General features: G+C 35.7%; 1 protein-coding gene across 1 annotated transcript in view; it reads left to right on the top strand.

Annotated features, from left to right (window-relative positions):
* Window positions 1–8316: 8316 nt before the first annotated feature.
* ca4c (carbonic anhydrase IV c) overlaps window positions 8317–12352 on the top strand; it is a gene marked incomplete at its 5' end in the record, with an annotated part of 5092 nt that continues 1056 nt past the window's right edge. Inside the window, 3 exon segments of the mRNA XM_081391477.1 lie at window positions 8317–8371; window positions 11599–11643; window positions 11764–11928. Coding sequence (XP_081247603.1) covers window positions 8317–8371; window positions 11599–11643; window positions 11764–11928 — 265 coding nt within the window.

Below are 12352 nucleotides of genomic sequence, written 5' to 3'. Positions count from 1 at the left end.
GTGAATCATTTCACACACCAGACTGCTTTACAAACGAGGGTCAGTATAAAGCTGGTTTTGCTAAGAAGCTGCTCCTGAAAAAAGGATCGGTACCAACTATTTGTGTTCCTGCTGCACCTCCAGAAGAACTGAAATGAGTGTAACGTTTTATTAAGCTTTATATTAATCTTTATATTAATCTTTGCAAATCGCTTGCTGCACGCTTCACGATGAATGCGGCTATTTTTACACTCATGGTACATTACAGCATGTTTTCTATGTACGACGTTCTCAATATAATTCATAATCCCACGTTTATAATGAACGATGCGTTATGGTTATTGTGTTATTGTGTTACAAACGGTGTACGCACAGAACAGAGGGGCGGGGTGAGCAAAGCTCATTATCATTTAAAGACACATGCACTCAAACGGCGTGCTGAAAACAGAGCTGTTTTTGACCAGGTAAAATTAGTGTTTTCTTACAATACTAATGAGAATTTTTAATTGAAGTATATTACAAACTTTTAATTTAGACCCTAAATAATCATATTAGCTTGTACAAAAATGGCATTATATGACCCCTTTAAGGATACTCATCTTCTCTTCTCCACAAAGTAAGAGATATGGAATTTATTATCCATATTGTTTTTTTGTTTTTTAATTATTACTTTATGCCTAAACATACCCAGTCACAAAAAACATTAAAGATATCCCATGATATATATTTTTTTATATTTTACTTTTTCCTTTTAACACGGCTCATATTGTCCATTTTTGCTAATTTTGGCCTTCATGAACATAATTGTTTTTGCACAATCAAATGGAAGAGACACTAATGTAACTCTAAACTCAACTGTGTATTTCAGATGCTGTATCATAACCTCATTATCAGCAGAGAGAAACTGCCACTCAGAATACACACATAATGAAGGGCATAAAGACATCAGGATTGTGAAGATATTTCACTGGAACTTGGTCTTCATTACATCTATATCGTGTTTAATGTCAATGTTATTTATTAATGTATTCAGCTAATAACTATTGTTAGAGCACTGTCATTTTTGCTACAATCTGCCAAAAAAAAAAATGTATCTAATCGACACAACATGCTGTTTTTTTTGTTTTTGTTTTTTAATGTAAACCCCAAATAGAGGCAACAAGATATAAGACCAGGCAGATAGAGGACTAAAAAACAGTATTAATAAATAATATATAAAAATAATATCAATAATAGTAGTATTAATAATAATTAAAGATAATAATATACTAATATTAATGAAAATAAATATTCTTAAAAGGTTATTTATAACACAATTAAGGTCCTTTATAGAACTTTTAAAGCATGGCTCTTTATGGAACCTTATAAAAAGATATTTAGCATCAATTAGGTTCTATTTAGCATCAAAAGGGTTCTGCTATTGTTAAAAGCCGCAGCAACCTAATTTGGTACTGTTCAGAACCATACTTTTTATTATTTTCCATGTGGAGCTTTGATGATTTGCTTGTGGATTTGTAATAACTGAATGGGATTTTACTTCCAAAACCTGATTGTTGCACTCTACAGAATATTGGATGCGCTTTCTGAGGAACACAAAATGGTCCCCTATGCATCTGTACATCTAGACAGTTTAAAGGGTGTAAGGTGTGCCTTCGTGTGCAAAAAGTTAAAAACAAATAACTTAATTATTAGTAATTCATTGAAAAGGTAAGCAAAGTTGACAACTGAAGGAGTCTCCATAGGATTTGACTATGAACATTCTCACTCTCCCTGTCTCAGCCTTGCCAAATCACCGGTGGTCACTAATAAATTCAGGCATGTAAAAAATGGGCCTTCCACCATGAGGTGTCCTTGCCCTCCATAAAGTTGAAAGCTTCTGAACCTTGGGTTAGAGATGTCGCTGGAGCAATGAAACATTCATATTTTCAAAGAAATGTTTTATTTAAGTACCTCACAGCAGAACTAGGGAGATGATAAACATTTACCCATTGGAAATGATTTTATGACCCTGGCAGAGGCCATGTGGTGGCTTGTTTATTTTGTTCCAGGGAGCTATTATGAGAGGTGACTGTGTGGGACTGAGAGAGCAAGACGGAATGGCATTCTGGTAATACAAAAAGCCAGGTACAGCCTATTTTGTCCTTTCAAGAACTGACATGATGCGTGTGTATACAGAATCTGATCTCAGAACTGAGAAAAAAACATTTCTTATTTGCTGGGTAATCATATTTGCCAGGTGCGTATTGATGCTAATGATCCTAATAACTATTTAGGAGCTGTTGATTGTTCATTTAAATCGCAGCCATATTTCAATGTGGATAATGATCTCAAGATGCTTTTGTTTCAATTAAGATGGATTTGGATCCTTACAGCACACGGGCACCTACGATTTGTCAGGACCCTGGCTGTTCTCGTCCTTCCTCACGGCTCATTCAAAGTGGATTAAAACATCTAAGGAGGTAATCAGACCTTCTAACACAAAACAGAAAGCCTATTTGCCCGATGACTCTCAGCGAAGTGTAACCAATAACTGTTCCATTTCCAAGACGCAGCTGAGCTTGAAATTAATACAAATCTCTTTTATTTCAAAACTGAAGACTTTGAATTGCCAGCAGCACTTCCAGGTGATCTTACTGTATACCAATTAGGCCGCTTGCAACGAGTAGCTCGGCTTTGCCTCTGATTGATGTCTGACCTCTTGGGATCCTTGAAAATCACTCACTCTGCATTCTGCCGCGGCTCCCAGCGGGATCCTGATGAATGGCGACCCAAACAAATGAAAATGTTTATCGTCCTCTTATCAAATTAACCACTCTATTGCACAGTTAATTGTTTATTAAAGGACTTAAGATGGAATCACATAATGAACCTGGTACCGGTCTTAAGCTTTTTTCCAATTAGGAAATGCACTGACTCATGTCATCTGAATGATGTCACTCTTACGAAACTGAAGCTGCAAACTTTTATTTATTTCATTTTTACTCATATTTGAGGAGGAGATGGACATCAAAAGGAAATCTTATCCTACTGTATGATCCGCTCTCTGTTATCAGAAAAGCCACAGCACCCTCTACTGTTCAACACTTTTTAGGATCATCCTTAAAGGCTTAAACTTGAGAGAAATAAAATTTCCAGTATTTTATTATGTTTCGTTTATATTTTTAAATATATTTTCTGAATATATCTTCTAAATTTGGTAGCAAAGATACAATAAGTGCAACATTTTAAACTATGCAGGTTGGAATAATACAGCGGTTGCTTCATAAATCTGAAAAATACTGCACACTGGAAAGACATTGAGGCACATCTGACTGTGTTTGCATAACATCCTATCTACTAAAGTGATTTCTAGTTGGTGAAGGAGGCATAGTTGTATGCATGCATTTAGATAATGAAAGATTAAAAGCTGTGCATTAAGTGGTTGAAAGAAGTAAATAAATTCCTAAATATCCTAAAAAAAAAAATATTTTACTGAGAAATAAGTATCACCAAATGTGTCTAAAATTTTGTCTAAAGGTCACTTGAATTTGTTTTAGTTATGGCGCATTGGTAGTTTTAGATGGTTCATTGACTGACTGAGATGTGAGGCAGAAAAGCAGCAGGTTTACGGTGTATCAGAAATAAGTACAATATTTGTCAAATATGCTGTAAAATGCCAAAGCGCATAACCTCTGCTAGAGTTTACTAATAACAAACTGATCCGCCATTTGCAGTGAAATGGCAGTTTACCATCAAATTTGAGAAACCTCATAATATGGATGCTTGTTTCCGCCACTGAATAATAAATAAATAATAATAATTGCGACTTTTTATCTCACAATTCTGACTTTTTTTCTCACAATTGCAATATATCAAGTCAGAATTGTGACTTTTTTTCTCAGAATTGCGAGATATGAAGTCAGAATTGTGATAAATAAAGTCGCAATTGGGAGATATAAAGTCAGAATTGCATGATATAAAGTTGCAATTGCTTTTTATAAAGTCAGAATTGTGAGATAAACTATTCTGAGGTAAAAAAAAAAAAAAAAAGGCTGTCTTTTTTCCCCCTTAGAATTGGACTTTATATCTCACAATTGTGAGTTTATATCTCACAATTCTAAGAAAAGATGTCAGAATTGCGAGATATAAAGTTGCAATTCTGAGAAATAAAGTTGCAATTGCGAGATATAAAGTTGCAATTCTGAGAAATAAAGTCGCAATTGGGAGATATAAAGTCAGAATTGCATGATATAAAGTCGCAATTGCGTGTTATAAAGTCAGAATTGTGACATATAAACTATTCTGAGGTAAAAAAAAAAAAAGTCCGTCTTTTTTTCCCCTTAGAATTGGACTTTATATCTCACAATTGTTAGTTTATATCTCACAATTCTGAGAAAAGATGTCAGAATTGCGAGATATAAAGTCACAATTGCGAGAAAAAAAGTCAGAATTCTGACTTTATAACACGCAATTCTGACTTTATATCTCGCAATTCTGACTTTATAACACGCAATTGCAACTTTATTTCACGCATTCTGACTTTATATCTCGCAATTCTGAGAAATAAAGTCAGTATTGCGAGATGTAAACTCACAATTGTGAGATAAAAAGCAATTATTATTATTTATTTATTATTCAGTGGCGGAAACAAGCTTCCATACATTAGGCATAAACATTGCCGAGTTCACGCGCGTGATCATAGGTACTAAACCAATGCGCGTGAACTCGACAGTCGATTACTTTCGACTTCAACTGAAAACAGGATGTAAACACAGGTATTTGCGCTGGCTTAAATAACATCATTTTTATACATATCTTTCACATCTACTGCAGTCAGATTCACTCGTGTTCACTCAGAAGGAATCACTCACATTTTCTGTGCACTTGTAATGACACATCAAGGATGTTAAGAGGCTAAAAGCAGGTTTAAATATTGGCCCATTGAAGTCAACAGGGTGCAAATTTTAAAAATAGAATAACTCGGTGTAGGCAACACCGATTTTTGTCGTTGTTCTCTGTATTGACAGCACTCCAAATGTACAAAAAAATGAGCTTAATGTTAAAATTGACCGGAGTTCTCCTTTAAGGTTATAGCCTCAGTTGCAAGCTGTTGTACCAATTGTAGTTCAAATTTTTGCGCTTTTTTTTCTGAAAGTGTATACAGTAGTTTGTTCAGTACTGACGGATCACAATCATTACCTGTGTGAATTGTACGTGCAAGTATAAGTTTGACTATACTTGTTGTGAGGGCCTAATAATATTTTAACATTCTCACAAATATAGTGAAATACTGGCCAAATCATGTTTTGCTTTAAAGGGCACCTATAATGCAAAATTCACTTTTATATGGTATTTGAATATAAATGTGTGTTGGCAGTGTGTGTACACAACCACCATATAATGATAAAAATCCACCCAGTGCTTTTTTTTTTTATCCCCAAAAATCATAAGCACTGTCTCAGAACAAGCCATTCTCAGATTCGGGGCAATGTGACGTACTTTTGCTCAAGCCCCTCCCACCACTGTTGAAGGACACTGCAGTTTTAGCATAGACCCGCCCTGAGTGAGCTAAACACAGTCCGCCATTGTTTCGACACCGGAGCAACTGTAGACAAGAATGATGTCTAAAGTGATTGAGGTGTTTTGTTGTTGGATGTAAGAATGAACATGGCAGTTGTCATTTACTCTCGTTGTTACTCGAGGATGGACTTATAGTCTCCAGTGCAGTACTAGTCACGGCAGTAAAGAAAGGGACTGTGCGCACTTTATTACAGTTCATAGGATTTGTTTTACATATATAAAGTTTACCAGTTTATTAAGCACCCCCTGAAAAGGTGTGCCTATTTGTTTACTGTTAGTTGTAACGAGTGTTTTGTGTAATTCGCTGTGTATGTTGATGATAATGAAAGGGACTTTAATGCGCACTTCTTATACTGTGTTTATTCAGCTCTTACAGTGATTTTCTGGAGTAAAACTGAAGCTTCATCTTTTGTGTGATGTACAATAAACTCAACAGTACATTTTTGGCCATCATTCGGACGTGGTTCGCTACAACAGGCTTGTATTAATAGTGGATAAAAGCAGATGACAAATAAGTTATAACCGTAATTAAACTAAACTATAGCCTACCTGTTCTATTTCCATACAGCATATATTCTCTGACTCTGTGGGCATTATTGTCCGACTCCAGGTCGAAATGAACACTGCTACTGCGAGTTTCTGTTTTGATATTATCATTCTCTGAGAGATGAGATTGTCCTGACTGAGCATGAGCTTGTGAGGCTCCGCCCTCTGTGCCGGCAGCAACAGCTCATTTGCATTTAAAGGGATACACACAAAAAAGGCGCGTTTTTCTGATCCCCAAAAAGTGACAATTTAAACATGCTGTAAAAAATGCTCTGTTGGGTATTCTGAGCTAAAACTTCACATACACACTCTGGGGACATCAGAGACTTATTTTACATCTTGTGAAAAGAGGCATAATAGGTGCCCTTTAAATGTGTATAGCAAATATAGTACATTTCATTACATCCAAAAACCATTGTGTGCATACACCCCATGATGCTTTTGCCCAAATTATGGGAGCGACTTCCGTTAAACTGTAAACAATCAGCGCAAGGATCGCTCTATGAACGATACAAAAACTGGATATAACCAGATGACATTATTCTACTCGCCCTTCAACCATCAAACATTAAAAGTAAATTTTAAAGTGTAAAAGCAATAGCAAATTACAACAGACCATGAATAACCTAAATAGCTTGTAGCAACATACGCTGCCTTAATCAAAAACGTTCATTATAACTGGAACATTGAGTGATAATGTTTCAAAGTGATTTACGTCATTTTGACACACAGACAATAAATATTTTATTTACCGGCTTCTGAAACATTCCAGTAAACACTGCTAGTAGGAATTAGAAGTGGAATAGGGAGACAATTACAGAGACGTGAGGATTTAGGGGGGAAAACGAGAGATTCTAAGTGCATTTCAGTTAAGTATTTATAGGATATATCGTAAATGAAATTAATTAGATCTTCTTGTGATACCATGTCACATTAATTAAAAGCATTGACGTCTGAAAATAGAGCATGAAGGGAATGTTTACAGCTGAGCTCATACAGTCAAACTGACAGATAAGGATTATTTGTGCAACCTTGTGATTTGAAAATTTCTCTAAACTATGAATACTAACAAAGTGAAAGCCGCAGGTGTGTGTTTAGGTATAGTATGTTAAAAACAAATACAGTGAATCTCTCTTACTTTAGATGTCTAGTAACGATTCCCCACAATGAGTCACAAGTCAATGAGGCATCACAGATCTTTCACTCTTATAGGGCTATTGTAAAACTGGGGGCCACTACAGTATATATTCTCTGTCCTACTGTTTACCTTCCACTTCATTCACTCATAATCACACATTTGTGCTATATGATGTCCATAAAATGGAGTCATTCCATCTTGGCTGCATGGCTAAAGCTCAACAGGGCAGACCTTCATGCTGAGTTGACTTTAATGACTTTTTAATAGGTCTCTCCATTTTAACGATGCAGTACAACAGCTCCAGTCATTTTATTGGAATGATGAATGATTGAGAGGAGGCTAACATTAATTTAATTTACAGCACATGCTTCCCATCTTTAAAAGACCAAGACGGTATCGCAAGAGGCAAAGAACGAGAGAGGGAAGAGGTGCGTTCATTATGTCGGAAAAAGGCTGGGGTGATTTATGATAGCAGCATTGTTGTTTTCCCTTATCTCTAATTAGACGATTTTGTCATGCTAACTGATTTCAGTGTCAAAGCAACAAACATGGTTAACAAGATAGGCCGTCTTGTTCCTCATCGTTCATCATTCTCAAAAGAGTCACTTGAGTCAAAACGTCCAATCATTTCCTGACACCCCACGTGCTTAATTAGTCTCAGTCACCTGGAGGGACTGGGATGATTTCCTCTATACGGATATATGTCGCTCAGAGAAAGCGAGCATTCATTTCTCCTCATGTGTGTTGCAGAGGTTTTGAAGCATGTATGTGCCCTGTCCTCAAATACAAACTCTACAGTGTGCTTAAAACTACATGCCCTAAAACAGGAATGATAAAAAGGTTCTGTTTGGCACTAGTGCCCTCTGCAGGCTGTAAGATAAAGCAAATTCACTTCAGAGTTCAGGGAAAAATATTGTATTGTGAGAGTTAATGTCCTCATCAAGGGCCTCAAATGCCCTAGTTTGCTGCCCTACACCTGTCATTTCACCTCTTACCTGTAAAACTTTCTCTCCCTCTCTCCTCCTTCCTTCCCTGACTGTATAAAAATAGTTCCTGTCACACAAGGCAGTGAGAACTGTATTGGTATTGTAGTCATGACGTCCATTCTCTCTCTCTCATCTGTTCTGTTGGCTCTAAAGCTCTGCTCAGGTAAGGTAGAATATCTATCTATCTATCTATCTATCTATCTATTCATCTATCGGTATATGTCTTTGGCTGGCTGGTTGTCTCTATGGCTGAATACAGTTGAGTGAATGACTGATCTATGAAAAACAGAAGAGGCTGAATTTTGGCCTGACAAAATACAACTACATTTTTTTGTATCTTGCATAGAAATAATATATTTTTAAATAAAGTTAAATCTTATTTGATACAGTTTTTAGAATAAATTGTAAAAATACAATATTCAGTATGGGCAAACTTTTATTTTGAGTATCATTTGTGGCCTATAGCCTAGCTTTTATACAATTATTTGAAATATAATTATTCATTTAGGGCTCCAAATTACGATAAAATAAAAATGCACAAAAACCGTTTAAAATCTAGACAGTCTGGAAAACTGTGCAACGCCATCCATATTATGTTTCATCAGATATACCTGTCTGTAAGCAATGATGAACAGCGCTGCAATGATGTGAATGTGAGCTGTTACGAGTTCACACAACGGTCTCCCTCACATATTCGATTCGAATTTCGAAATGAACCGGAACGTTACTGATTCTACACTTTAACATCGTGAGTTGTTCATTAGGCTACAACGTGTAAATAAAGATACAATTTTATTGTACACTATAGCCTACATTAATAATAAAGTGTGGTTTTAAAATGGTAGGCTAGGCTACTATAAAACATCTGGGAACCAACACAACTTAAATAGTCATCAACATGCTAAAACATCAACATGATATTAACAATAATGCAGTTTAATTTCACAGTTTCATGCAGTCCAAAAGTCAGATGGCCAACCACTAAACATGCGTCTATTAGCGTTTTTCTAGAACACACGTGACACATAGGCTTATAGGCCTATTCTAAATGACACATATTGTCATTACAAATTACATAATCATCTTAAATCTAAACGACATAAATAGTTTAGCCCATCACTGCCACTTGCATGCAAAAACCACCTTCAAGTAGGCTAAATAAATAATAAAGTCAATAATTCAAACCAAGTTCCATATTCCAACCATTTTTATTCGGTTACGCATCTGTCAAGTTTTTTTTTATTATTATTATTATTATATACATAGTAATAATGATCATCAGTTAAAATTAGAAATTGAATAGGCCTACGCTATAGGAACCGAGTAAAATCCAAATTGAAGGATGTCACGTCAGTGAATAGCTATAAAAGTCGGAGAGCATTTTATGTTGCGATTCGTACCTGTATGGCGCAAACATAACTTCCATCCCTTCACAATTTTGCCTTCTAGCAGGTGAACAGATTTTCCCCATAAGCGAATAAACAGTTTGCAGCAAAAGTGAAAGAGGATGGCGAAGTTTGGCAGAGGGAGCTGCTCGGAAAAACTTACCCGGCCAGTAGTCCAGATTAGAAGGCTGTGCACGCGGAACAGAGCGGGCGCGATCCCGCGAATCTGCAGCCTGCATGGCTAATTAATAACACCAAATAAATGCACACTTTTGAACATGTGGCTTGTCTATTAATGAGCCAAAAACGACAGTCAAGTTAAAGTCAAAGTTAATTTACTAATTTACATTCGGAACTATAGAAAAGATAAAATTTGGGCTTCAATGTAGCTAACAAAGCCATATAACCTACTGTAGATAGTAATGATTATCTATCACATAATTATGTGGCAAGTCCTGTCCATTAACTGAAAGCTGTTGACTTGAGATTGCTTAACCACTGTGGGAAAACTGTTGTAGGCTAAATGTTTGCATTGTTGTTACAAAACAATAGTCCCTGCATTAACAACTCTCTACCTGTCTGGTAAATTATGTCTGGTAGAATTTGAGTCGAATCACAGCTTCTCATTCTCCTGCTCCTTGTCCTTTGAGTGGAATGCAGTTGCATTCTTGAACTGTAAAATAATTAATTTCTTTGGGTCTTTTCTTTGTTTTGAACTTGAATATATCAGGTACAATATTGTTGTATTAGCACTTGTCCTGAAATTGCAGAACACAGGGGTGTCAGAATTATATGAAAAGTGGGGTAATTCATTAAGGTATGGGAAGGTGGACTGTTTAAAAATAATTATGATTCAAAAGTAGAGGCATATGCAAATTTTGTTTAGGTATGCATATTTGTGCATTTTTAGGCACTAGGCGTACTAGTAAACTCACTTCCAGATAATAATATAAAAAAAAAATAATAATATGGACTTTAATATGATGCTTGCACATATCAAGTTCAAGTTGCTATGTATTGCAGCACATTTACTCTGAATGTCAGTAATTTTGCTCTGTCACTGGTTAATCTAGCCTGTACCGCAATGCATCTTGGGTTACTGAATCCAGACAGGTTATTTTTTAACAGAGGTCACCTTGTGTTGTGCATATCGTTTATATTATCTGACCTCTTCAAAGTTCACCGTCTCCTTAAGATTTCACATGCTAGTACTTACAGGACAGAAGTAATACATACATGTATTTATGTTGTCATTCTCATGCTTAACACCCAGCATCACATTCTCAATTCAACAGAAGTTTTATTTGCAACATTGTTAACTGCAATGAAGAACAAATGTTAACTTGGAAACAAAAAATTAAAATTGAATTGAAAAGCTTAAAATAACCCAGTTTTAAAGGGATAGTTCACCCAAAAATAAAAATTCTGTCATTATTTACTCATGTTATTCCAAACCTGTATGACTGAGAAAAGGGGATATTAAAAAAGAGGGAATTGGGGTCCAAAAATCAACAACATTGGTCCCCATTGACTTTCATTATATGGGCAAAAAAACCTGAAACATAAAAAAAAAAAAAAACCTTCTTTTGTGTTTGATGAAGAAAGAAAGTCATGTGTTTGCAACGACCTTAAGGTGAGTAAATGATAAGAGAATTTTCTTTTTGTGCAAACCAAGTTGAATGGGTTGAAAGTACACAAGTGGACTGTGTGTAATATGAGATCACTTAAGGTGCCTTTGCATTCAAGCACATGTTCTGCTCTCGATCAAACCTGGTGATCAGGGGAACTCTGTTAGATAGCTCACTGATTATCAGGAACAACTTTGTGAATCAAAGCATGGCTTTATGTGGCCACAAAATAAACAAATTTTTTAGTTAATGACCACCATCAAAACTGGTTCATAAGACCGCTCTGAACCTTGGCTTCGAGTCACAGATTTAAATACTTTCCAATAGTGGTCCATGGAACAGTGTTTTTATTTTTTATTTTTTTTTCTCTGTTCCAGGTGAGTGGTGCTACGAGAGCCAGTCCTGTGACAGGAAATGTGAAGGTGAGAACCGGGGCTAAACCTCTCAAGTTTTTGCATTGTCATCACTAAAGCAAAGTCCTTGTTCTTAAACAGTTGAACGTATACAGTTAGAAAAATGTGTTTTCCATTTGTGTCATCCAGGGCCTTCAGAGTGGAAAAAATATTTTTACAAGTGTGGAGGTCCAAATCAATCGCCCATCAATATCATCACACGCAAAGTGAAGCATGACCCAAACCTGGCCAGTTTTATCTTCGATGGTCATGAGGACATTTTCAATATGAGTGTGGAAAATCATGGACAATCAGGTAGATGGAACTGAACTTTAAAGGGATAGTTCACCTAAAACTGTAAATTCTGTTCTCATTTATTTCATCTTCAAACCACAAATGAAGATGTTTTTTAATCTTTTATCACTTTTGTCCATCCATTGAAACTCCACCCAACCAAAACTTTAAAGCATCAGAAAGTATAAGAGATCGTATAAGAAATGACTGAACAAACCTCATTGGTACGTTTGAGCTTCTGTTTACCATATTTTATGAGCTCTTATCTATATGCATTTATCAGTGTTTATAAAATGTGGATTACTTTTAGTATGTCTTCATAAACTTTTTTTATTGTGGAATGGAATTTGAATGGAGGGACAGAAATCAAATTTCACTGTAAAAGAAAAGTTTTTAAGTACAATCAACTTGGATGTTTAAGTCATTTCAACTTAAATTACATTAA

The sequence above is a fragment of the Scardinius erythrophthalmus genome, assembly GCF_964197995.2.
Source record: "Scardinius erythrophthalmus genome assembly, chromosome: 17".
Taxonomy (NCBI): domain Eukaryota; kingdom Metazoa; phylum Chordata; class Actinopteri; order Cypriniformes; family Leuciscidae; genus Scardinius; species Scardinius erythrophthalmus.
Note: the sequence above shows the minus strand (reverse complement) of the source record. Positions and strands in the feature narration are given on the sequence as shown.